The sequence below is a fragment of the Lepus europaeus genome, chromosome 2, assembly GCF_033115175.1.
Source record: "Lepus europaeus isolate LE1 chromosome 2, mLepTim1.pri, whole genome shotgun sequence".
NCBI classification, from domain to species: Eukaryota; Metazoa; Chordata; class Mammalia; order Lagomorpha; family Leporidae; genus Lepus; species Lepus europaeus.
The window spans coordinates 64,809,386-64,833,012 of NC_084828.1; the positions used below are offsets into that span (position 1 = coordinate 64,809,386).

At 38.8% G+C, this 23,627-nt stretch overlaps 1 protein-coding gene and 1 pseudogene across 1 annotated transcript in view; one reads left to right on the forward strand and one right to left on the reverse strand.

Moving 5' to 3' along the window:
- The window catches only part of MORC1 (MORC family CW-type zinc finger 1), a 208,992-nt gene that overhangs the window by 137,186 nt on the left and 48,179 nt on the right, over window positions 1–23,627 (reverse strand). Inside the window, exons 9-10 of the mRNA XM_062180799.1 lie at window positions 2,650–2,729; window positions 1,879–1,949 (exon numbers count right to left, since the gene is read on the reverse strand). Coding sequence (XP_062036783.1) covers window positions 1,879–1,949; window positions 2,650–2,729 — 151 coding nt within the window. The remainder of the gene's footprint in view (window positions 1–1,878; window positions 1,950–2,649; window positions 2,730–23,627) is intronic.
- On the forward strand, window positions 22,757–22,874 carry LOC133753118 (U2 spliceosomal RNA; annotated as a pseudogene).

The following is a 23,627-nucleotide window of genomic DNA, read 5'->3' on the forward strand; positions in this document are numbered from 1 at the left end:
TGTGGGATCTTTCCTTAATGTGTTATCAATGTGAAGTAATGCTATAACTAGTACTGAAATAGTATTTTTACACTTTGTGTTTCTGTGTGGGTGCAAACTGATGAAATCTTTACTTAATATATACTAAATCAATCTTCTATATATAAAGAGAAGTGAAAATGAATCATGATGTGAATGGAATGGGAGGGGTGTGAGTGGGAGGGAAATTATGGGGGGGGGAAGCCATTGTAATCCATAAACTGTACTTTGGAAATTTATATTTACTAAATAAAAAAAACTATAAAAAAAATCCAATTGATCTATGGCAAGATAATTTTTAATGTGAAAAAATACTTTAAAAATTGATAAGATAGCTTTACCTTTACCAAAAACGAAACAAAACAAGAGAATTTTGAGAAAGCTTTGGTTAGATCTTGTTTTGGGGCATTACCATGTGCTTCTCTTTAATTTTATCCTTACTCATAATCATTGGATTTGAGAGCTGTTCATCAAACTTAGCACTAGACTTAGAAAGTTCAAGGAAAAATTACTAATAGATTAATATAGTTAGTCCATGACAGATGATGCATGAATGGTGATAGAGGGTAATTTTTTCTGCTTATTCCTACTTATACCTTTGTATGCAAGACAATAAAGGTTGCTCAGTGATTCACTATGGTGGAAAAGGTTTGTACTATATTTTTGGAAAAAATTAGTAAACTTACAATACAGGTCCTACAGTAATATTCTTTTTCCCCTAGTTGCCATGGATTATAACTAATAATAATAGTTCTTTATAACTTATCTTACTCATGGGCATTTCGCAAGGATGACAGAGAATGTTTATGAACTGTGTGGAGCAACTCATAAGAAAAGAGCTTTGTAAGCTATAAGCATTGTTATTAATATTCATAATTATAGTGTAGAATTCCCAGCCATAGAAAGAAAGATAGCTTATTAGTCTTCTTCTTGCTTTCCCCATTTATTTGGGTCCACAAGGAGCTATAATTTGAACAGATATTTTCAAAAAGATTTGATAGGCTGGTAGTTTTCTGCTAGATTTTCATTATTTTAGCCTTTTCTAGTATTACTTTCTGTTTCACTTTGATGAAATTGGTTGTGATGCTTCTCCCACTGTTGTAGGCAGGCATACAGAATAAAATTGATCAGGTTTGTGAGCTGAAAAACCACGCCTACACCATGCTGCCTGTGTGATCTCGTGCCCCTACCTGGCCACACCTGTGTGCCCACCTGTAAATCAGGCTAACTAACCACTCCTCTTTGGAAGTGGATTAAAGGCCTGGGACTCGGAGGACCCAGCCCTTTTTGCCCTTTTGCCCTGGATCTGCTTGTGGCCCCTGTGGCTTTCTAGCGTATGGCATTCAGGCCACCTGCCCCATGCCTCCTGGCCTGCATGCTCCTCCACATGGCTGGCTCCTGGTGCTTGGTCTCAATCCAGATTTCCCTTTCCTTCTTAGCCAGGGCCTTCACCCTTCTATGCATTTCTCTCACTGAATAAAAAGCTTAAAACTTATCATGCTGCCTCATTCATTTATGCCACTATTCAGAATTCTTCTCTGAATATTAGGAAAGAACCCTCAAGGCTTATTAATATTCCAAATGTATTAATAAGCATCCAGTAACATGAATGGCACCATGTCTGATGCATCCTTGCTCTCAGTCTCAGCCTTCCCCATCCCACTCCTCCCCCACACACTTGCTGGGTTTCCTCTCCCTTCTCTGCACTCATCTATTTTGTTTATCTGTGTTAAAATCAACTTAATCTTCTGAGCCCATCTGTGTTTAAAAGTTTAAAAGGTAAACGATAAGAGACAAGTATGCACAGGAAAAAACAAATGACATTGTTTGCCATTTAAGAATACTCTTTACACGTCTTACCTTGGCAGAAGACAAAGAAGTTCTGTCAAGCTGGTTTACTTTGATTTGTGCTTCTTTCAATACAAGTTCGGCTACAAGCAAAAGCAAGATAGTAAACTTCTCTCAACAACCTTAAGTGAACACTTTCTGTCCATGTAGCCATGACCAATGAAAATGGCACACAGATCTTCATCTCAGGAAACTCTATGTTCTTTTCACAGCTCTTGGACATCGTAAGTCTTCTTTCCACTGGTTTTTTCTTATGCATAACAATTTATAGGATAGATATATATATATATATATATATATATATATATACACAGAGACAAATTCAAAAATCATGCATGAATCTGTGGTTGACTGAAAATGCTCTCAAAGCCACAAAATAAGGATATACAGCTAATCCTCACTCCCAGAAGACTGGGGAAATGTAGATTTGTTTCCACCAAAAAATGGAGGAATGAGCAGAGAATTCTTCTTAAAGTAGATGCCATGCTGGTCCCTAACAGCATTATGACAACTAGAGTTTCTAATTTTTAGCAATATAGACTGATCTACACCAACTGAATGCTAAATGTGTTCAGGATCATAATTATAATAACATTATAATTACAATTAAACAAACCCAGAGATGAAGCACGTTTTGCAATGCTCCATACAAGTAAGAACTATGTTGGATTAATTGTGGTAGTTCCTATAATGCTTAGAGTAGTTCATATCTCATAATAAGTGCACAATTAACATTTGCTGAATAGATGAAAACTAACGTGTAGGTCACGGGTAATTACATACCAATCTTTACTGCTTCTTCTGCCTTTTTAACTTCATTTTTAAATACTCCTTTAAAGGAAGATGTAACATACAAATACTTTCTGGAAAGAAAAGAGAAGAACATAATCAAGACAGATGATCATTTAAAAATACACAATGTGAGTAAATTCTTCACTAAAAGTATATACTCGAGAGACACATAATTACTAAGAAAGATTCATCAAGTCAGTTACATACAGTTGGCAAATGAGTAAACATTATTCCTGAGAAGAAATTCCTTGCCTTTGAATACCTGGTAATTTCACTTTTGGTATTAAGGAACTTCAGGAGAGATCAGAAAATCTCTGCCCACATGTAAAACAGAGTAATTTTCTTTAAAAGAAAAATGTTTATGAGACCACTCTGTTATCAAAGTTTCTGGTTACGATACATAACCCTCTTATTCAGATCACCACTGATACTGGATAAACTGCTTCTTCCAGTCCCCAATTATCTGTAAATTAAATGCTCAAAACTACACATTAATACATCATATTAAACTGTTAAAAGCCCACTTTGTACTTAATTGCTGAGAAGTTGATTTCAATGTTGGCTGTTTTAGTGACAGCAAAGATGCCTAGAACAATCAAAGCAGGGAGAATATTTATATAGTATTCATGCATAAACTTGAAGAGAACAAAGTATAGGTAAGAAAATCTGCATACAGCAGCTCTGAATGCAATAGAAGTTATGTGCATTTGTTATAGCGGTTTCTTGGAACCACGGTTTTAAATCTAGGTTTAAATCATCATGGAGAGAAACATTCCAGAAAAATATTTGGCCTGAGAACGCTCAAAGCCCCATACTACTCTCTGTACAGCTCAATCTTATTGAGACTTTTGCCTCAAACCACTATATCAGTTCACCATTACATGATATTTGAAATGTTTACAAATTTTATGAGTCTATTTGACTGAGGTAAGGGTACCCAGATAGCTGGTAAAACATTATTTCTGGGTATACCTGTGAGTCTTTTCCAGAAGAGATTAGCATTTCAATCAATAGACTTAGTAAAGAAGATCCACCCTCACCAATGAGGGCTCTCAATGACCAGCCCATTGAGGGTCCAAATACAACAGAAAGGTGGAAGAAAAGCTAATTTGCAACCTCAGCCTTAACTGGAACACCCAGCTTCTGCTACGACAGGACATGAGAATTCCAGGTTCTCGGGTTCTGACCTCAGACTGAGTTACACCATTGCCTCCCTTGGTTCTCAGACCTTTGAACTTAGATTCATTCACACCACTGACCTTCCTGGACCTTCAACTTGCAGTCAGCAGATTATGAGACGATGCCCATGACAAATTCCCTCTTATACAACTCTTTATATATGTATCCCATTGGTTCTGTTTCTCTGGAGAACCCTGACTAATAAAGGTGGTAAATAGGGAGTGGGAGAGGGGAGGGTTGCGGGTGGGAGGGAAATTATGGGAAGGGGAAGCCATTGTAATCCATAAGCTGTATACTGGAAATTTATATTCATTAAATAAAAGTTAAAAAAAATGTAAAAAAAAAATAAAGTCAGAAGTGAAGACAAAAAAAAAAAAAGGTGGTAAATGTTCAGTAAATGGTAAATGAAGAACTGTAAACCTTTTCTTGAAACCAAAATGTTTTACAACATACAAAAAAAGAGATGGTTGGTCAGGCAGAGAGGAGATTCTATATGTGAAAACAAGTCTATGCCAGACATAGGCAAAATACATCCAAACTGAGTCAATGTTTCCTTTTTTCATTACAACCTAAAAATGGCTCTTCCATTTTCAAAGGGCTGTTTAAAGAAAAAAAGAAATGTAAAATGCGAGAATAAGCAAAATGAATGAATGTGCCTGTATCTTTACTATCAGGTCTTTCACAGAAAAGATTTGCCAACCTACGGGATGAATGCTGGTAGTGATAGTTTTTGAATGATAACTCTGTCTAGAATTGCCTTTATAAGTTTTGACTTGCAAACAACGTAAGCAGAAATGCAGACTCCTCACTGATTGCTGGCAGGCCCCACATAATTTAAATGTTTTTAGCTGGAGTCTGTTTGTAGTCTGTTTATTTAAGATTCCCTTCCATTATCTCAGAGGAAGCAATACAGATATATCCAAGACAGAACAGCTTCATGATCAAATGTTAAGAGTTGAACTGTCTGGAGTCTACCTGCCACGGTTAAAGACCTAGGTATACTCCACACTAGTAGGACCAGCCAAATTCCTTCATTTACTGTGATTTCACGTCCTTCTCTGCAAATGGGGATGAAAACAATGATATCGATCCTGAGTGATGACTATGAGGATTAAATATGTGAGCACACTAAAACACTTAGAATCTTGCCAGTTCATAGTATCTACTTACTATGTGTTATTATTATCTAATTCCTTCAGGGTGCAGTTTAGAGGGAAAATGCATTAAGAACATGAAATGTGTAGCTGGATGGCTTACTTTTAAGAATCTGAAGGATTTGCAGATATCTGTCAAGTTACAAGAAAAAGCTAACGTTAAAAACATATCCTAGCCGGTGCTGCGGCTCACTAGGCTAATCCTCCACCTTGCGGCGCCGGCACACCGGGTTCTAGTCCCGGTCAGGGCGCCGGATTCTGTCCCGGTTGCCCCTCTTCCAGGCCAGCTCTCTGCTGTGGCCAGGGAGTGCAGTGGAGGATGGCCCAAGTGCTTGGGCCCTGCACCCCATGGGAGACCAGGAGAAGCACCTGGCTCCTGCCATCGGATCAGCGCGGTGCGCCGGCTGCAGCGCGCCAACCGTGGCGGCCATTGGAGGGTGAACCAATGGCAAAAGGAAGACCTTTCTCTCTGTCTCTCTCTCTCACTGTCCACTCTGCCTGTCAAAAAAAAAACAAAAACATATCCTATATTTCTCTGCTTCAGTGGTTTAATAAATCATTGGAGTCACAATAACTAACTATATCTGTTATTGCTAACTGTTCATTTGCAGGTACAATTATACAATTAACTAGATAAAAGAAACACCTATAAAATCTAAGTCATAGTGATAATCGGCAGTTATTTCCCCTTGATTTTCATTTACAGTGAACATTATCCACTTAGATCAAGTATGGATGTATTCCACATTAATCTATTACTTTATAAAACAGTAAAACTTGGGTTTTATAGTAGAAAACTATTGGTCACTATATCCTGACTCATAAATTTTTAAAGATCACATATCAACCACATAATCTGTTTTGAATAACACATTTTAAATCAAACCAAACCTTTTATAAAAAAATCAAAATGAGGCCGGCGCCGCGGCTCACTAGGCTAATCCTCCGCCTTGCGGCGCCGGCACACCGGGTTCTAGTCCCGGTCAGGGCACCGATCCTGTCCTGGTTGCCCCTCTTCCAGGCCAGCTCTCTGCTGTGGCCAGGGAGTGCAGTGGAGGATGGCCCAAGTGCTTGGGCCCTGCACCCCATGGGAGACCAGGAGAAGCACCTGGCTCCTGCCATCGGATCAGCGTGGTGCGCCAGCCGCAGCGCGCTACCGCGGCGGCCATTGGAGGGTGAACCAACGGCAAAGGAAGACCTTTCTCTCTGTCTCTCTCTCACTGTCCACTCTGCCTGTCAAAAAAAAAAAAAACAAAAAAAAAAATCAAAATGAAATCAAGGGGAGACTTAGGGACCAGTGTTGCAGTGTTTTAGATTAAGCCACTACCTGATATGCCAGCTTCCCATATGGAATCCAGTTTACGTTCCTGCTTCTCCACTTTCGATCCAGCTCCCTGCTGATGCACCTGGGAAATCAGTGGAGGATGACCCAACTATGAAACCTAGAGGAAGCTCCCAGCTCCTGGCTTCAGCCTGGCCCAGCCCTGGCCATTGCAGCCATTTAGGGAGTAAACTAGTGGCTGGAAGACTCTCTTACCTCTCTCTCCCTGGCCCCTGTGTGTGTGTGTGTGTAACTCTGCCTTTTTAAATTTTGAGATACTCCTTCAAAGACGATATGAATAAAGTATTTTTTATATATTATGTGTTTATAGCCATAGAAAGTAAAGGTTGTACAAAGGGTACCAACTCTGCATTGTAGCTTAGTTTTCAACATCAAAGACCAAAACATGGGCTTTCTTCCATGTCTGCCTCTGTGAGATAACATGATCACAGCTGATATGCATGCTGGTTTACAATGTAACTTTCTAACTGTTCCCTAAAAAGTTTTAAAAGCTACCCAAGAATTGCATGTACACACCTTTGTAAATCCAGTGTAATGCATGTGTCCATTTTCAAAAAGGAAAGACTTTTTAAGCAGAAGCCTCCATCAGTCTGATACTTCCTCATATATTTTTTCCTACTAATGGACTCTCCATTTCCCAAGCCTTGCATTTGTATCACCTCTGTCAACAACCCTGCTGCAGCTTCTGCCTCCTATTTTTCTCTGCATTTTCTGTAATCCCGCCTTCTTCTGACATATTGTAGACCTGCAGCCTCCAATCTTACTCATTTTCACGCAAGTCATCTACCTTCCTACCATTTTCCATCAACAAAATTACATTAAAATATTTTAGTTAGGTCTGATTTCTACATAAAATGACTTACTGGCTATTTTCTTTATAAAAGACTGAGAAAACATTAGGTTAATGAAAAGTATTGAGGGACATGTAAAGTAAAACAATACATAAAGGTTTGCTCCATTATAGTAGCAAAGTGAAAAAAAAAAAAAGAAAATACCGTTAATAGTAAATGTTGATTTAGAGTCAGACAAAAGGGCACTCTTGTACACTGTGGGTATGTGAGTAAATTGGTTTCTACCTCACAGATAAAAGAACACTCTTACATGCTGTTCGTATGAAAACTGGTTCCTACTTCTTAGAGGGTAAATTAATAACAGTCATCAAAATTAATGGTGTATATATCTTTTGACCCATAAATTTACTTCTATACTTTCCTCTATAGAAATAACTCCATAAATATATATGCTTAGCATGTCCAGCTCAGCATTTAGTAACAATGAGAACCTTAAAAATTCTAAATGTACATCAATCAGAAAAGTTACATAAACCACAGAAAATCATACAATATATTTAAAATGACAAAAAAACACCAAGACTGAATTGTAAATGAAAAGAACACATTGTAGATAACACAATGTTTTTTAAAAGATGTGTGTGTGCGTGCATACAGACGCGTGTAAACGTGCAGAAAGTGATCTGAAGGATATGTATGAAACCTCTGGCTAAGCTCCCCTTTGGAGACACTGTGAATTGCCACAGCACAGGATGAATCGTAATTTCCAAAGAAGACTGTTTCTTAAGATTTTTCCCATATCTAATTCTGTATTATTTGAATTTTTATCAATTGTATTATTTTAAGAATAAAATAAAACCCTTTGCCTTCAAGAGAAATAAAAATAAGGAGAAACACTGAGTAATTTTAAAGGCTTTATGCTGAAGAAGTCCAATTGTCCCTTGGTATCAATGGGAAATTGTTCCTGGAACCCCCACGGATACCAACATCCATGGATGCTCAGGCTCCTTAAATAAAATGGGGCATTGTTTGCCTATAACCTATGCACAGCCTCTTGTGTACTTTAGATCATCTCTAGATTACTTACAAGACCTAATGCATGCTAATTTACTGCGTATTTCTCTTTTAAAAAAAAACCCTACATGACAGGATTTGGGATGTTTTCACTATAAAGAAGTGCTAAAACACTTTGAAAGATAAATATATTTACCCCAGTTGGACACTGCACAGTATATACATGGGAAAAAAACACACAGTTTTTAAATTTAAAAATAAATAAGCTGATACAATGTAAACAGTTCTTACACTATAATGTTTGGGGAATAATGACAAGGAGAAAAAGCCTGTACCTGCTCATACAGGCGCAGCCCTGTTAGCTCTACACCGTGTACCAATGATACTCGAGGTGAACAAAACTCAGAAAGGTTCTGGAGAGACACTGAGGATCTCTGAAACGCTGGGAAGCTGGCGGAGTGTGCATCACATCACTGCATTCTCAGGAATTTAGCAGAGTACCTGGTAAGGCACGAATTCAATTTTTGCTTTCTGGAACTTTCTGGAATATTTTTTCAGAATGTTTTCAATCTGTGGTTGGTTGAATTCACAGATGTAGAACAAGTGTACATGGAAGGCTGACTGTATAGAGAATTCTAAGTCACTGATTTGATCACAACAATCTGCAATAATATGAACTTTTACTGATATTTAATTTTCATGCTTTCAAAAGTTGTCCAAAAACACTTGAGCTAAAATCAAATATAATAATTTTTTAGTTTAAACATAAACTAGAAGTTCTACTTTTCTGAACTATTGTTAATGCAGAAAATTGCTCAAAGTTATTAATCGTAACTATATTGTATTCAGTCATAATTAATTTAGTTTAGATATTATGAGTAATAATAATGTAATTAATACTTTATTATCCCTCACATTTAGTGTAATACTTGTTATTCTTATACTTAGCATGCTAAGATTGAAATGGAGAGTACTCCACTCAACATATCTAACACCTATACTTGCAACTCCCCTTCATTCCTAAATTTTGTTTGGGGAAAAATTCAGAAGGCCTTCATGAAGTCTCATTTTCTCTCCATTCCACATCTATTCCATTAGCAAGTTTGCTGACCCAGTCTTCACAATGCATCTACAATATGGATACTTCTCATCACTTCCACACTCACCACCTGAGTTCCCTGCCCTATCAAGTCTCCATGTAGCCGTCCTAGTCTTCGTTCTCCACTCTTATATGATGAAATTAATTCTCCACTCAGTAGCCAGAGTAATCTCTAAAAACCTAATCAAGAAATGCTACTCATATGCTTAAAAGTCACTTCAATCTCGACACAGCCACCTCTTCCTGTAACATTGTTCCAGGCTATCCCTGATATGTCCCATCAGCCTTATCTCTGCCCCGGTCCTGGAGTTCAGTTACATCAGTCTTTTTTTTTTTTTTTTTTTTTGACAGGCAGAGTGGACAGTGAGAGAGACAGAGAGACTGAGAGAAAGGTCTTCCTTTTCCCGTTGGTTCACCCCCACAATGGCCACTGCGCTGCGGCCGGTGCACCGTGATGTTCCAAAGCCAGGAGCCAGGTGCTCCTGCTGGTCTCCCATGTGGGTACAGGGCCCAAAGAACTGGGCCATCCTCCACCGCACTCCCAGGCCATAGCAGAGGGCTGGCCTGGAAGAGGGGCAACCGGGCCAGGATCCGGATTATCAGTCTTTGATTCCTACCTTTTCACTTTCCATCCTCATTTCCAGAAACCATCTTTGCATAAAATTCTTTTTTTTAAACTTTTATTTAATGAATATAAATTTCCAAAGTACAGCTTGTGGATTACAATGGCTTTCCGCCCCATAACTTCCCTCCCACCTGCGACCCTCCCCTCTCCCGCTTCCCCTTCATTCTCCCTTCCCTCTCCCCTTCCATTCACATCAAGATTCATTTTCAATTCTCTTTATATACAGAAGATCAGTTTAGTATATATTAAGTGAAGATTTCAACAGTTTGCACCCACATAGAAACACAAAGTAAAAAATACTATTTCAGTACTAGTTGTAGCATTAAATCACAATGTACAGCACATTAAGGACAGAGATCCTACATGAAGAGTAAGTGCACAGTGACTCCTGTTGTTGACTTAACAAATTGACACTCTTGTTTATGGCATCAGTAATCACCCTAGGCTCTTATCACGAGTTGCCAAGGCTATGGAAGCCTTTTGAGGTAATCGACTCTGGTCATATTCACACAAGGTCATAGTCAAAGTGGAAGTTCTCTCCTCCCTTCAGAGAAAGGTACCTCCTTCTTTGATGACCTGTTCTTTCCACTGGGATCTCACTCACGGAGATCCTTCATTTAGGTCATTTTTTTTTCCAGAGTGTCTTGGCTTTCCATGCCTGAAATAATCTCATGGGCTTTTCAGCCGTTTCCAAATGCCTTAAGGGATGGTTCTGAGGCCAGAGTGCTGTTTAGGACATCCGCCATTCTGAGTCTGCTGTGTATCCCACTTCCCAAGTTGGATCATTCTCTCCCTTTTTTATTCTATCGGCTAGTATGTTCAGACACTAGTCTTGTTTATGTGATCCCCTTGACTCTTAGTCCTATGATTATGATCAACTGTGAACAGAAATTGATCATTTGGACTAGTGAGATGGCATTGGTACCTATCACCTTGATGGGATTGAATTGGAATCCCTTGCTATGTTTCTAACTCTACCGTTTGGGGCAATTCCAATTGAGCATTTCCCAAATTGCAAATCTCTTACCTCTCTTATTCCCATTCTTATATTTAACAGGGATCACTTTTCAATTAAAATTTAAACACCTAAGAATAATTGTGTGTTAATTACAGAGTTCAACCAATAGTATTAAGTAGAACAAACAAAAAATACTAAGAGTGATAAAGTATTAAGTTGTTCATCAACAGTCAGGGCAGGGGCTGTTCATGTCACCGTTTACCATAGTGTCCATTTCACTTCAACAGGTTTCCTTTTTGGTGCTCAGTTAGTTGTCACCGATCAGGGAGAACATATGAAATCTGTCCCTTTGGGACTGGCTTATTTCACTCAGCATGATGTTTTCCAGATTCCTCCATCTTGTCGCAAATGACCAGATTTCATTGTTTTTGACTGCTGTATAGTATTCTATTGAGTACATGTCCCATAATTTCTTTATCCAGTCTAATGTTGATGGGAATTTAGGTTGATTCCAGGTCATAGTTATTGTGAATTGGGCTTCAATACACATTAAGGTGCAGACAGTTTTTTGTATGCCAATTTAATTTCCTTTGGGTAAATTCCAAGGAGTGGGAAGGCTGGGTTGAATGGTAGGGTTATATTCAGGTTTCTGAGGAATCTCCAGACTGACTTCCATAGTGGCTTAACCAGTTTGCATTCCACTAACAGTGGGTTAGTGTCCCTTTTTCCCCACATCCTCTCCAGCATCTGTTGTTGGTAGATTTCTGAATGTGAGCCATTCTAACCGGAGTGAGGTGAAACCTCATTGTGGCTTTGATTTGCATTTCCCTGATGGCTAGTGATCTTGAACATTTTTTCATGTGTCTGTTGGCCATTTGGATTTCCTCTTTTGAAAAATGCCTATTGAGATCCTTGGCCCATCTCTTAAGTGGGTTGTTTGTTTTGTTGTTGTGGAGTTTCTTGATCTCTTTGTAGAGTCTGGTTATTAACCCTTTATCTGTTGCATAGTTTGCAAATATTTTTTCCCATTCTGTTGGTAGCCTCTTCACTCGCCTGAATGTTTCTTTTGCAGTACAGAAACTTCTCAGTATGATGCAATCACAGTAGTTAATTTTGGCTTTGACTGCCTGCGCCTCCAGGGTCATTTCCAGGAAGTCTTTGCCAGTGCCAATATCTTGCAGGTTTCTCCAATGTTCTCTAATAATTTGAGGTGTCGGGTCGTAGATTTACGTCTTATTCACATTGAGTGGATTTTTGTGTAAGGTGTAAGTTAGGGGTCTTGCGTCATGCTTCTGCATGTGGAAATCCAATTTTCCCAGCACCATTTATTGAATAGAATGTCCTTGCTCCAGGAATTGGTTTTAGATCCTTGATCAAATATAAGTTGGCTGTAGATGATTGGGTTGATTTCTGGTGTTTCTATTCTGTTCCATTGGTCTGTCCATCTGTTTCTGTACAAGTACCATGCTGTTTTGATTACAACTGCCCTGTAGTATGTCCTGAAATCTGATACTTTAATGACTCAGGCTTTGTTTTTGTTGTACAAGATTGCTTTAGCTATTCGAGGTCTCCTGTGTCTCCATATGAATTTCAACATCATTTTCTCTGGATCTGAGAAGAATGTCTTTGGTATCTTGATTGGTATCGCATTGAATCTGTAAATTGCTTTTGGGAGAATGGACAGTTTTTTTTACATTTATTTAATGAATATAAATTTCCAAAGTACAGCTTATGGATTACAATGGCTTCCTCCCCCATAACTTCCCTCCCACCCGCAACCCCCACCTTTCCCGCTCCCTCTCCCCTTCCATTTACTTCAAGATTCATTTTCAATTCTCTTTATATACAGAAGATCAGTTCAGTATATATTAAGCAAAGATTTCAACAGTTTGCGCCCACACAGAAACACAAAGTGAAAAATACTGTTTTAGTAATACTTATAGCATCACTTCACATTAGACAACACATTAAGGACAGATCCCACATGGGATGTAAGTACACAGTGACTCCTGTTGTTGACTTAACAATTTGACACTCATGTTCTGGTGTCTGTAATCTCCCTAGGCTCTAGTCATGAGTTGCCAAGGCTATGGAAGCCTTTAGGGTTCACCGACTTTGATCTTCTTCCAATAGGGTCATAGTCAAAGTGGAAGTTCTGTCCTCCCTTCAGAGAAAGGTACCTCCTTCTTTGATGGCCCTGTTCTTTCCACTGGGATCTCCCTCGCAGAGATCTTTCGTTTAGGTCTTTTTTTTTCTTTTTCCAGGGTGTCTTGGCTTGGGAGAATGGACATTTTGATGATGTTGATTCTTCCAATCCATGAGCATTGAAGATTTCTCCATTTTTTGGTATCCTCTTCTATTTCTCTCTTTAAGGTTCTGTAATTCTCATCATGGAGATCTTTAACGTCCTTGTTAAGTTTATTCCAAGGTATTTGATTGTTTTTGTAGCTGTTGTGAATGGGATTGATCTTAGAAGTTCTTCCTCAGCCATGGATTTGCCTGTGTATACAAAGGCTGTTGATTTTTGTGCATTGATTTTATATCCTGCTACTTTGCCAAACTCTTCTATGAGTACCAATAGTCTATTAGTGGAGTTCTTTGGATCCCCTAAATAAAGAATTATATTGTCTGCAAAGTGGGATAGTTTGAGTTCTTCCTTCCCAATTTGTATCCCTTTAATTTCTTTTTCTTGCCTAATAACTCTGGCTAAAACTTTCAGAACTATGTTGAATAGCAGTGGTGAGAGTGGGCATCGCTGTCTGGTAATGGATCTCAGTGGAAATGCTTCCTACTTTTTCCCATTCAATAGGATGTTGTCCATGGGTTTTTCATAAGCTGCTTTGATTATATTGAGGAATGTTCCTTCTATACCCAGTTAGCTTAGGGTTTTCATCATGAAAGGTGTTGAATTTTATTGAATGCTGTCTCTGCATCTATTGAGATAATCATATGGTTTTTCTTCTGCAGTCTGTTAATGTGGTGTATCACGTTGATTGTTTTGCAAACATTGAACCATCCCTGCATACCAGGGATAAATCCCACTTGGTCTGGGTGGATGATCTTTCTGATGTGTTGTTGCATTCTATTGGCCAGAATTTTATTGAGGATTTTTGCATCTATGTTCATCAGGAATATTGGTCTGTAAATCTCTTTCAATGCTGCATCTTTCTCTAGCATAGGAATTAAGGTGATGCTGGCTTCACAGAAAGAGTTTGGGAGGATTCCATCTTTTTTGATTGTTTTGAATAGTTTGAGAAGAATTGGAGTTAGTTCTTCTCTAAATGTCTGGTAGAATTCAGCAGTGAATCCATCTGGTCCTGGGCTTTTCTTTGTTGGGAGGGCCTTTATTACTATTTCAATTTCTGTCTCAGTTATGGGTCTGGTTAGGTTTTCTACGTCTTCCTGGCTCAATTTAGGTAGTTTGCATGTGTCTAGGAATCTATCCATTTCTGATAGATTTCCCAGTTTGCTGGCATACAACTCTTTGTAGTAATTTCTGATGATTCTTTTTATTTCTGTGGTGTCTGTTGTTACGTTTCCTTTTTCATCTCTGATTTTATTGATTTGTTTCTTTTCTTTCTTTAGTTAGTTGAGCCAATGGTGTGTCAATTTTATTCATTTTTCAAAAAAAAAGAGCTCTTCACTTGGCTGATTTTTCGTAATTTTTTTTTTGATTCAATCCTGTTGATTTCTTCTCTGATTTTAATTATTTCTCTTCTCCTACTAGATTTGTGTCTGGTTTGCTGCAGTTTTTCTAGATCCTTGAGATACGTTGAAAGCTCATTTATTTGGTGCTTTCCAATTTCTTGATGTAGACGCTAATTGCTATAAACTTTCCTCTCAACACTGCTGTTGTGATATCCTATAAGTTTTGATATTTGTGTTGTTATCCTCATTTACTTTCAAAAAGTTTTTGATTTATCTTTTGATTTCTTCTGTGACCCAGTGTTCATCCAGGAGCATGTTGTTCAGTCTCCGTGTGTTTGCATACTCTCTAGGGATTCCCGAGTTGTTAATTTCCAGCTTCATTCCACTGTGGTCTGAGAAGCTGCATCGTATGATTCTAATTCTTTTGAATTTGCTGAGACTTGCTTTATGGCCTAGTATGTGATCAATCCTAGAGAAGGTTCTATGCACTGCTGAGAAGAATGTAAATTCTTTAAAGGTAGGATTGAAAGTTCTATAGATATCTGTTAGATCCATTTGGGTTATAGTGTTGATTAAATCTGCTGTTTCCTTGTTGATCATCTCTCCGGATGATCTGTCTATTTCTGAGAGTGGAGTATTGAAGTCCCCCAGTACTATTGTATTGGAATCTAAGTTTCCCTTTAAGTCCCTTAACATACCTCTTAAATAATTAGGTGCATATGCATTTATAATAGTTACATCTTCCTGTTCAGTGGAACCCTTAATCATTATATTTGTCCCTCGTTGTCTCTCTTAACAGTTTTTGTGTTAAAGTTTATTTTGTCTGATATTAATATGGCTACACCTGCTTTTTTTGGGGGGGGGTTCTCTTTGCATGGAATATCTTTTTCCAACCTTTCACTTTCAGTCTGCATGCATCTTTGTTGGAAAGATGTGTTTCTTGTAAGCAGCAAATAGATGGGTTTTGTTCCTTAATCCATTCAGCCAGTCTGTGCCTTTTAACTGGAGAGTTGAGTCCATTAACATTCAATGTGCCTATTGATAAGTAGTAACTTTACCCTGACAATTGCCAAAGATATTTTCTAATATATGCTTTGAGATTCCTGTGATCTTTTGCTGTGAGGTTTCCTTCCTTTACCTTCTTTCATATTGGTGACCATGTTTCTGTGTTTCTGTGTGTAACACATCTTTAAGCATTTTTTGCAGGGCTGGACGAGTGCTGACAAATTTTTTCAATTTCTGTTTGCTATGAAAGGTCTTTATTTCACCTTCATTCACAAATGAGAGCTTTGCAGGATATAATATTCTGGGTTGGCAGTTTTTCTCTCTTAGTACCTGGGCTATATCTCGCCATTCCCTCCTAGCTTTTATGGTTTCTGATGAGAAGTCTGCTGTGAGTCTAATTGGAGATCCTCTGAGAGGATCTCTTGCACATTTTAGAATCTTTTATGTTTCACTTTGGTGAGTTTGATTACAACATGTCGTGGTGAGGACCTCTTTTGGTCATGTTTACTAGGGGTTCTATGAGCTTTCTGTACTAGGATGCCTCTGTCCTTCTCCAAACCTGGGAAATTTTCTACTAGTATCTCACTAAAAAGTCCTCCTAATCCTTTCTCCCTCTCCATGCCTTCAGGAACTCCTAGAACCCAAATGTTGGGTTTTTTAATAGTATCCTGTAGAGTCCCAACAATATTTTTTAGATTTCTAATTTCCTCTTCTTTTCTTTGGTTTGACTGTATATTTTCCTGTTCTCTGTCTTCTAAGTCCGATATTCTCTCCTCTGCTTCACTCATTCTGTTTTTAAGGCTCTCTAATGTGTTTGTCATTTGCTCTATTGAATTCTTCATTTCATTATGCTTTCTCATCACTATCACAGTCTCATATTCTACTGGTTGCTTCATTTCATTTTGATTCCTCCTTAATATTTCATTTTCATGAGAGAGATTTTCTATCCTGTCCAGTAAGGATTTCTGCAGTTCAATAATTTGTTTTTGAGAACTTCTTAATGTTCTTATCAATTTTTTGAGATCCACTTCTAGCATTTCTTGTATCTCACCATCTTCATAATCTTGAATTGGGGTGTCTTTTTCATTTGGGGGCATCATAGTGTCTTCCTTGTTCTTGTTACCTCAGTTTCTGTGTTTGTTGTTTGACATTGTGGAGATATTCTTTCGTTTCTTCACTGTGGTGTTTTTTCGCATTATACTATGACTCTAGATTAAGTGGACTGTCTGCTTTTGATGGATCCTTAGAGGCTGTGATGGGTGTGTCCAGAGAGCTCTCTTTGGTTCTTCAGGGTTAAGGGTGTGCCAAAGGTCACTCACCCAAGTTGTTCTCTCTCTTGTTCACTCACTCTATTTTTTTTTAACTCAGAATTATGGGTAGTTGATGTATGAAATCTGGTCCCTGTGGGTATTCGTCTGATTTACCCCAGGGACCACACGAAGAGTTTATGCAGCCCTCAGTGTGGTCTCAAATTTCTCCTCAGTCTCTCACCGGATTGCCAAGGTTTTCGAGTTTGTGTACTCGGTGAGTTCTCTCGCCCACTCTCAGATTTTCACAGTCTCAGTTCGTTAGCTCCACACTTTCACTAGGTCCTAACCTCCTGTTATTTCTCTCCACCAGAGTCAGGTTTTTCTGCTTGGCTGATGGTGGGCACCACTTTACATATGTCCAAAATGGCACCTGCTCTTTGTCTTGCTCGGCTTTGTAAGGTGAGTCGAGAGAGAGGCTAGTGTCTGTGCCGGTTCCCCTTATTTATTTGTTCTTTCTCTCCTCCAGTCAGCCTGGTGAGCTTTCCCCAGCAGGGCTTCAAGCCTCTTTCCCTCTAGGCTCTTTCTGCCTTTCCGCGCTAATGTCTCAGGTTACCAAGATCTTTGTCTCACCTCTCCTTCCAGCACTGGTGTGCAGACTCTGCAGCTGGGCTTCCATGCCATGGGCATCCTTGCTTTCCCCGTAGGTCCTCCATGTCACATCCACTAGATCTGGAAGCCTCTGCAATTTTTTCCTGAGCCTTTTCCTGAAACTACAGTAACTCCACTTTATTAAACTATCTTTTCCCGGACTATCAGTGCACGCCATCACTATTCTGCCATCTTGGCTCCACCGACTGCGTAAAATTCTTAGATGCCTCACTGTGTTACCCTCCCTCCAAGACATTTCCTGAGGGTTTTTGTCTCCTACTATTTGTGCCTTTGTGTAGTAATGGCCAACATTTAATTGAGGCTGATCTGTGTTACTGACAAAATAAACACAGCAGTGACAATGTGTGACTTCTTAGGGTGGGTCCTGAAAGGTTGCATTTTCCACTTAGTTCTCCTGGAGTGCTAATTCCAGTGGAAGTTAGACCCTACACTATGAAAACACTCAGGGAGGACTGTGCAGTGGCCTGTGTAAAGAAGCAGCAGTTTATCAGCCCTGGGAGTGGGCCACCTTGAAAGCCGGTCTTCTACACCAGTCAAGCTACCAGTAACCTCACTCAAAATCTCTCAGTAACTTCATGAGACACCTTGTCCAAAAGTACTCAACCAAATAGAGTCTTCCAAATTGCTGAGCCGCAGAAGCTGAGAGGTACAAAGGGTTACCTTTATTATTAAGCCACTAAGTTTTGGGGTGGTTTGTTTTGCAAGGACAGATAACTAGTACATTCACTTTCAGTTTATTCAGATCTCTGCACAAATTACCTCGATTTTTGAGCTAAAATAGCCATCCAATCTTCTCATAATGATTTCCTACCCGGCTCTATTTCTCTTCGTAGCACTTAGAATTACCTAATAGTTTGTTATCTGTTTTATTTTCTTACTGTCTCACACAAATGCAATAGACTGTAAGCTCCATGAGGACAGGAATGTTTTGTTGTTGCCTGTAGTGAACTAATGCCTAAAAGAGTGATACACAAAGAGTGTCATTACCCATAGCTACATGTACTGTTGGTTTCCAAACAGCCCAGGAATTTTTCTGTGTTTTTGTGTGTAAAACAAGACATAGTTTTATTTTAATCCCATCAACAACCCTAAATGGCAGATTTGGCATTCACAATGGAGAAGAGTAAGGTTCAAGTGATTGCTGAAGGACTCTACCTTGCAAAAAACAAAGCCAAAATTTGAAATCAGATTTGGCTGGTCCAAACTTTGCTTCCAATCACTAACCTATGTTGCAGAATTAAACAATATTATAAAAGTTTAGTAATAGAACAGGACAAACAGCTTACAAAGGAGATAATATTCAAAAATTACTGGTCTTTCCTAGTGTCTGCTAATAATAACTGATAGAATTAAAAAGGAGAGAACATTCCAACATGGGAAATGGGATACACAGAAGACTCTTAGAATGGTGGATGTCCTAAACAGCACTCTGGCCTCAGAATCAGCCCTTAAAGCATTCAGATCTGGCTGAAAATCCCATGAGAGTATTTCAGGCATGGAAAGCCAAGACACTCTGGCCGAAAAAAAAAATTACCTAAATGAAGGATCTGTGTGAGTGAGATCCCAGCAGAAAGAATGGGCTATCAAAGAAGGAGGTACCTTTCTCTGAAAGGAGGAGAGAACTTCCACTTTGACTATGACCTTGTGTAAATAAGATCGGAGTTGATGAACTCAAAAGGCCTCTATAGCCTGGGCAAATCATGACAAGAGCCTAGGGTGATTACTGACGCCATAAACAAAAGTGTCAATTGTTAAATCAACAACAGGAATCACTGTGCGCTTACTCCCCATGTAGGATCCTTGTGCTTAATGTGTTATACAATGTGAATTAATTGTATAACTAGTACTCAAACAGTACTTTATACTTTATGTTTCTGTGTGGGTGCAAAATCTTTATTTAGTATATTCTAAATTGATCTTCTGTATATAAAAATAATTGAAAATGGATCTTGATGTGAATGGGATGGGAGAGGGAGCAGGAGTTGGGATGGTTGTGGGTGGGAGGGAGGTTGTTGGGGGAAAAGCCACTGTAATCCAAAAGCTGTACTTTGGAAATTTATATTTATTAAATAAAAGTTAAAAAAAAATTACTGGTCTTTCTTGATGGGCAGGGTATGAGGGTAGAGAGAATGTCTCCCTTCCTCTGAAATGAGAAGAAGCACAGTATTACAAGTATTCAGCAGCGGACCATAAAGGTAGTGTCCCTGAATAACTTTTTAAAAGGCCACACCGTTCCCATGAAAGCTAGGTAACTCCAAGGCCCTCTTATTTGGTTTCCATTCCTTAGAATGGGTCTATAGGAAAGGAGTGTCAGTGAAAGATGGAATTTTTCAGACACTTTGACCCTTTCTCTCTTATTATTATTTTATTTTATTTTATTTTTATTTTTTGACAGGCAGAGTGGACAGTGAGAGAGAGAGACAGAGAGAAAGGTCTTCCTTTTGCCGTTGGTTCACCCTCCAGTGGCCGCCGCGGTTGGCGCACTGCGGCCGGCGCACCACGCTGATCCGATGGCAGGAGCCAGGGGCTTCTCCTGGTCTCCCATGGGGTGCAGGGCCCAAGCACTTGGGCCATCCTCCACTGCACTCCCTGGCCACAGCAGAGAGCTGGCCTGGAAGAGGGGCAACCAGGACAGGATCGGTGCCCCGACCCGGACTAGAACCCGGTGTGCCGGCGCCGCAAGGCGGGGGATTAGCCTAGTGAGCCGCGGCGCCGGCCTGACCCTTTCTCTCTTAAAAGGCTTTCCAAAATGACCATTTTACTCTCCTCTCTCTGCTAGGTGCATATATCTAATGCCTGTGAGTTGTTTCACTGCTAAAGCTAATAGATTCAAAGGCAAAGAAAATCTGTAATATTTGTTGCCTTAGATCAAATAACACTGCCATCTATTAATTTGTCTGTGTTACAGAAACAATATTTAAGACTCCAAGAATTACAAATTTGTAAAATCTATTAAGTTGAAATAGACCTTAGAAATCACCCAGCAGAAATCCTTTCCAAAGAAATAATCCATTCTACAATCCAGACTCTTCCAGGGACAAATACATACTTATTTTGGGAGGGAGTTCCTTCCACTGTGGGAAGGCACAAGCAACTCATTTCATATCACACTCACAGCCCTCTTTGAGTAACAATACTTCATGCCACATCTTTCTAGAGAAACTAAATTCCCTGTCCTGAACACACTGCATTTGGCATTCTGGACATTAAATCTAGTAATTGGACCACACACTTGATGTTCAACTAAAGAAAACTAAATGTTCTTACCATGTCCCTACCAAGTGTCATGTGCCCAAACAATGCCCAATAGGGAAGCTGACAAGTACTTGATGGAAACTCATTCTCACAGGAGCAAATATAATGTACACCCAGAAAACATATTCACTAGAGCACAGGTGTTTCAGTTCTCCAGAACACTCTAGTCATGGAAACACTGAGTCAATGGTGAGGTGGTTGTAACATTTCTACTACTTGACTTCTCTGAATATCCTTATAGTAAAACACAGATAATAAAAGGTAATCTATGTCAAGGGTGGCTGTTGTGGCACAGTTAAGCTGCAGAGTACCTGGGATCAAGTCCTACCACCACTTCCAATACTGCTTCCTACCAAAGCATCTCAGAGGTAGCAGACAATGACCAAAGTACTTGTGTTCCTGCCACCCATGTGGGAGACTGGGATGGAGTTCCTGACTCCTGACTCTGGCCAAGTTTTGCCTTCTGGAATTCCAACTACCAATAACAACCATTTATGTTTTCAATCATGGGATGATCTCCATGGAAAGATCTTTTGTCAGAAAGTTACTGTCCTATAAGCCAGACAGTAAGTTCATGAACTTCCTAAGGGATCCCTATCTGAGTATCTTCCACCAGACATGGTATAAGCAGGATGTGCACGGTTGATTCTGTCACTGCTCACCAAATTCCATAATTGCTTTTAACAACTCTGTGACACTTTCAGCTTATATTAATCATGTGTCAATTAAAGTATCTATGGACTCATATAATCATCAAATCTACACTTACTAAATAGATATTTTTAATTTAAATACATGTCAATTAATTGACTATATCACATTTATTTATATTTTGGACTTCAACTCTTTCACATCTTGTTACCTGAAATTAAGACACCCTTCATAGTACAAGGTCAATTATGAATTTGAGAAGTATACATAAATTGTTTTTAACCACGTTACTGATAAAAACTCCTAACAGAATACAAATAAGGAAGGAAATCATTTGAATGAAGCCAAAAGTTCAGCTCTAGTTCACCTCTGAACTTGTTAGACATATTAAGTAAATTAGCTAAAGCAATTATAAGTGTTTTCATGGTGTTTCTTAACAAAAGTATGGAAAAATCATTGATAATTAAATACAATCACAAATTCTTATAAATACTTCTTTAGAGTTACAGAGTCCTTTTAGAGCTAACCTGTTTTATCAGTTCATTTCAGAAGCTTACTACAACCAGAGTGGCCAAATGCACAGAGCAATCACTTTAATATCTTTTAAATGCCTCTACTTTGGTCAAACAGGGCCAATCTCAGCCCTGTTCTATTATAGTCATTGGCGATATAATACCTTTTAGGAAAGAAAAAAAAGTAAGAGTCAGGGATAGGAAAACACGAAGGAAACCCCAGATATTTCTTGTGCATGACTCTCACCACCAAAAAATATATGAGGGAAATTATATGCAAGTAAATATGGCAAATGGATATACAGGAAAGCCCTAAAGTATAAAGCCATAAAAGAATAACTCTTTCCATATTGTAGATACTAAACATCAAATTTAATAGTTTGTTTAAGCTCTAAAGGAAACTTGGCAACAGTTCAAATCTCCTGAAATTTCCTTTGGATAGCTAAGCATATATTTACAAGATGCCTACTTCCTGATAATAAATATTTAAGAATATCACTTTGAAAGGTGAATCAAAAATACAGTAGAATGGGAAACAGAAAACACTTGACAAAAATAATTTAGGTAGATGAAACTGAATTTACTAAAATTACTTTAAAAAATAGAGACACATATGGGGCCGGCACTGTGGCGCAGCGGGTTAACGCCCTGGCCTGAACAGTGTCGGCATCCCATATGGGTGCCGGTTTGAGACATGGCTACTCCACTTCCCATCCAGCTCTCTGCTATGGCCTGGGAAAGCAGTAGAAGATGGCCCAAGTCCCTGGGCCCCTGAACCTGCGTGGGAGACCCGGAAGAAGGTCTTGGCTCCTGGCTTCGGATTGGCACAGCTCCGGGCGTTGCAGACAATTGGGGAATGAACCATTGTATAGAAGACTCTCTCTCTGTCTTTCCTCTCTCTGTGTAACTCTGACTTTCAAATAAAGAAATAAATCTTTATTAAAAAATCACTTCTCGGCCTTTTGGCTAAGATCAAGTGTAGTACCTGCTCTTATCAGTTTAAAAAAAAATAGAGACATATACTTATTTTCATTGGCTTAACCTATTTTTAGCCAAAACTCACTGATAGGAATGAGTTAATTTGAAAATACCAGCTATATTAAATAGACTGATGAAAAGGGAACTATTGCTTTGACATTTACTTGGGAATGAATTGACTGACTGATAGGAAAAATCCCAGTCTTGGTAAAGACTGGCTGCCATAAAATCAGAGCTCAAAAGCAGAGCTTTGGAGGATTCTGCTAGCATATGCTCAGGGCATATGAAACAGATCTATAATTGTTAACATTAACATTAACATGTTTGATTTCAGGGCTCCAGGACAGCAACTGCTTTTCCATGAAAATAAGGCAACATGACAAAGTTAGGCCTGTTCTGAAGAGAATATACTACATATAAAGGAGCCTGGAAACTGGATTAGTGAAGAACTATAGCCAGAAGATTTTAGTTCTTCAGTTTTGACATTTTTGTATCTGAAATGATGATAAAACTTAACACACAGGGTCACTGCAGAAATCAAAGAAAATAATTCAAGTAAAAAGGGACACACGCAGACAGTGGATAAGCATTAAATATTTCTCCCAGTAAATACTACGCTTCTTAAAAACTAGAATTAGTCTTATCCTTTTTATGCCTTGAATTTTGTACAATCTCAAACTCACAGATGACTTTAATAAACATTTGGTATATAAATGAATCACTACTCAGAAATCATAGCCAAAAAAAAGACCATTCTCATTGCATGCATATTTCAGCTAGACAAATAAAATACAAAAATAAATTCAAAAATAGCTTATGCTAGAATATAAAATAATAAA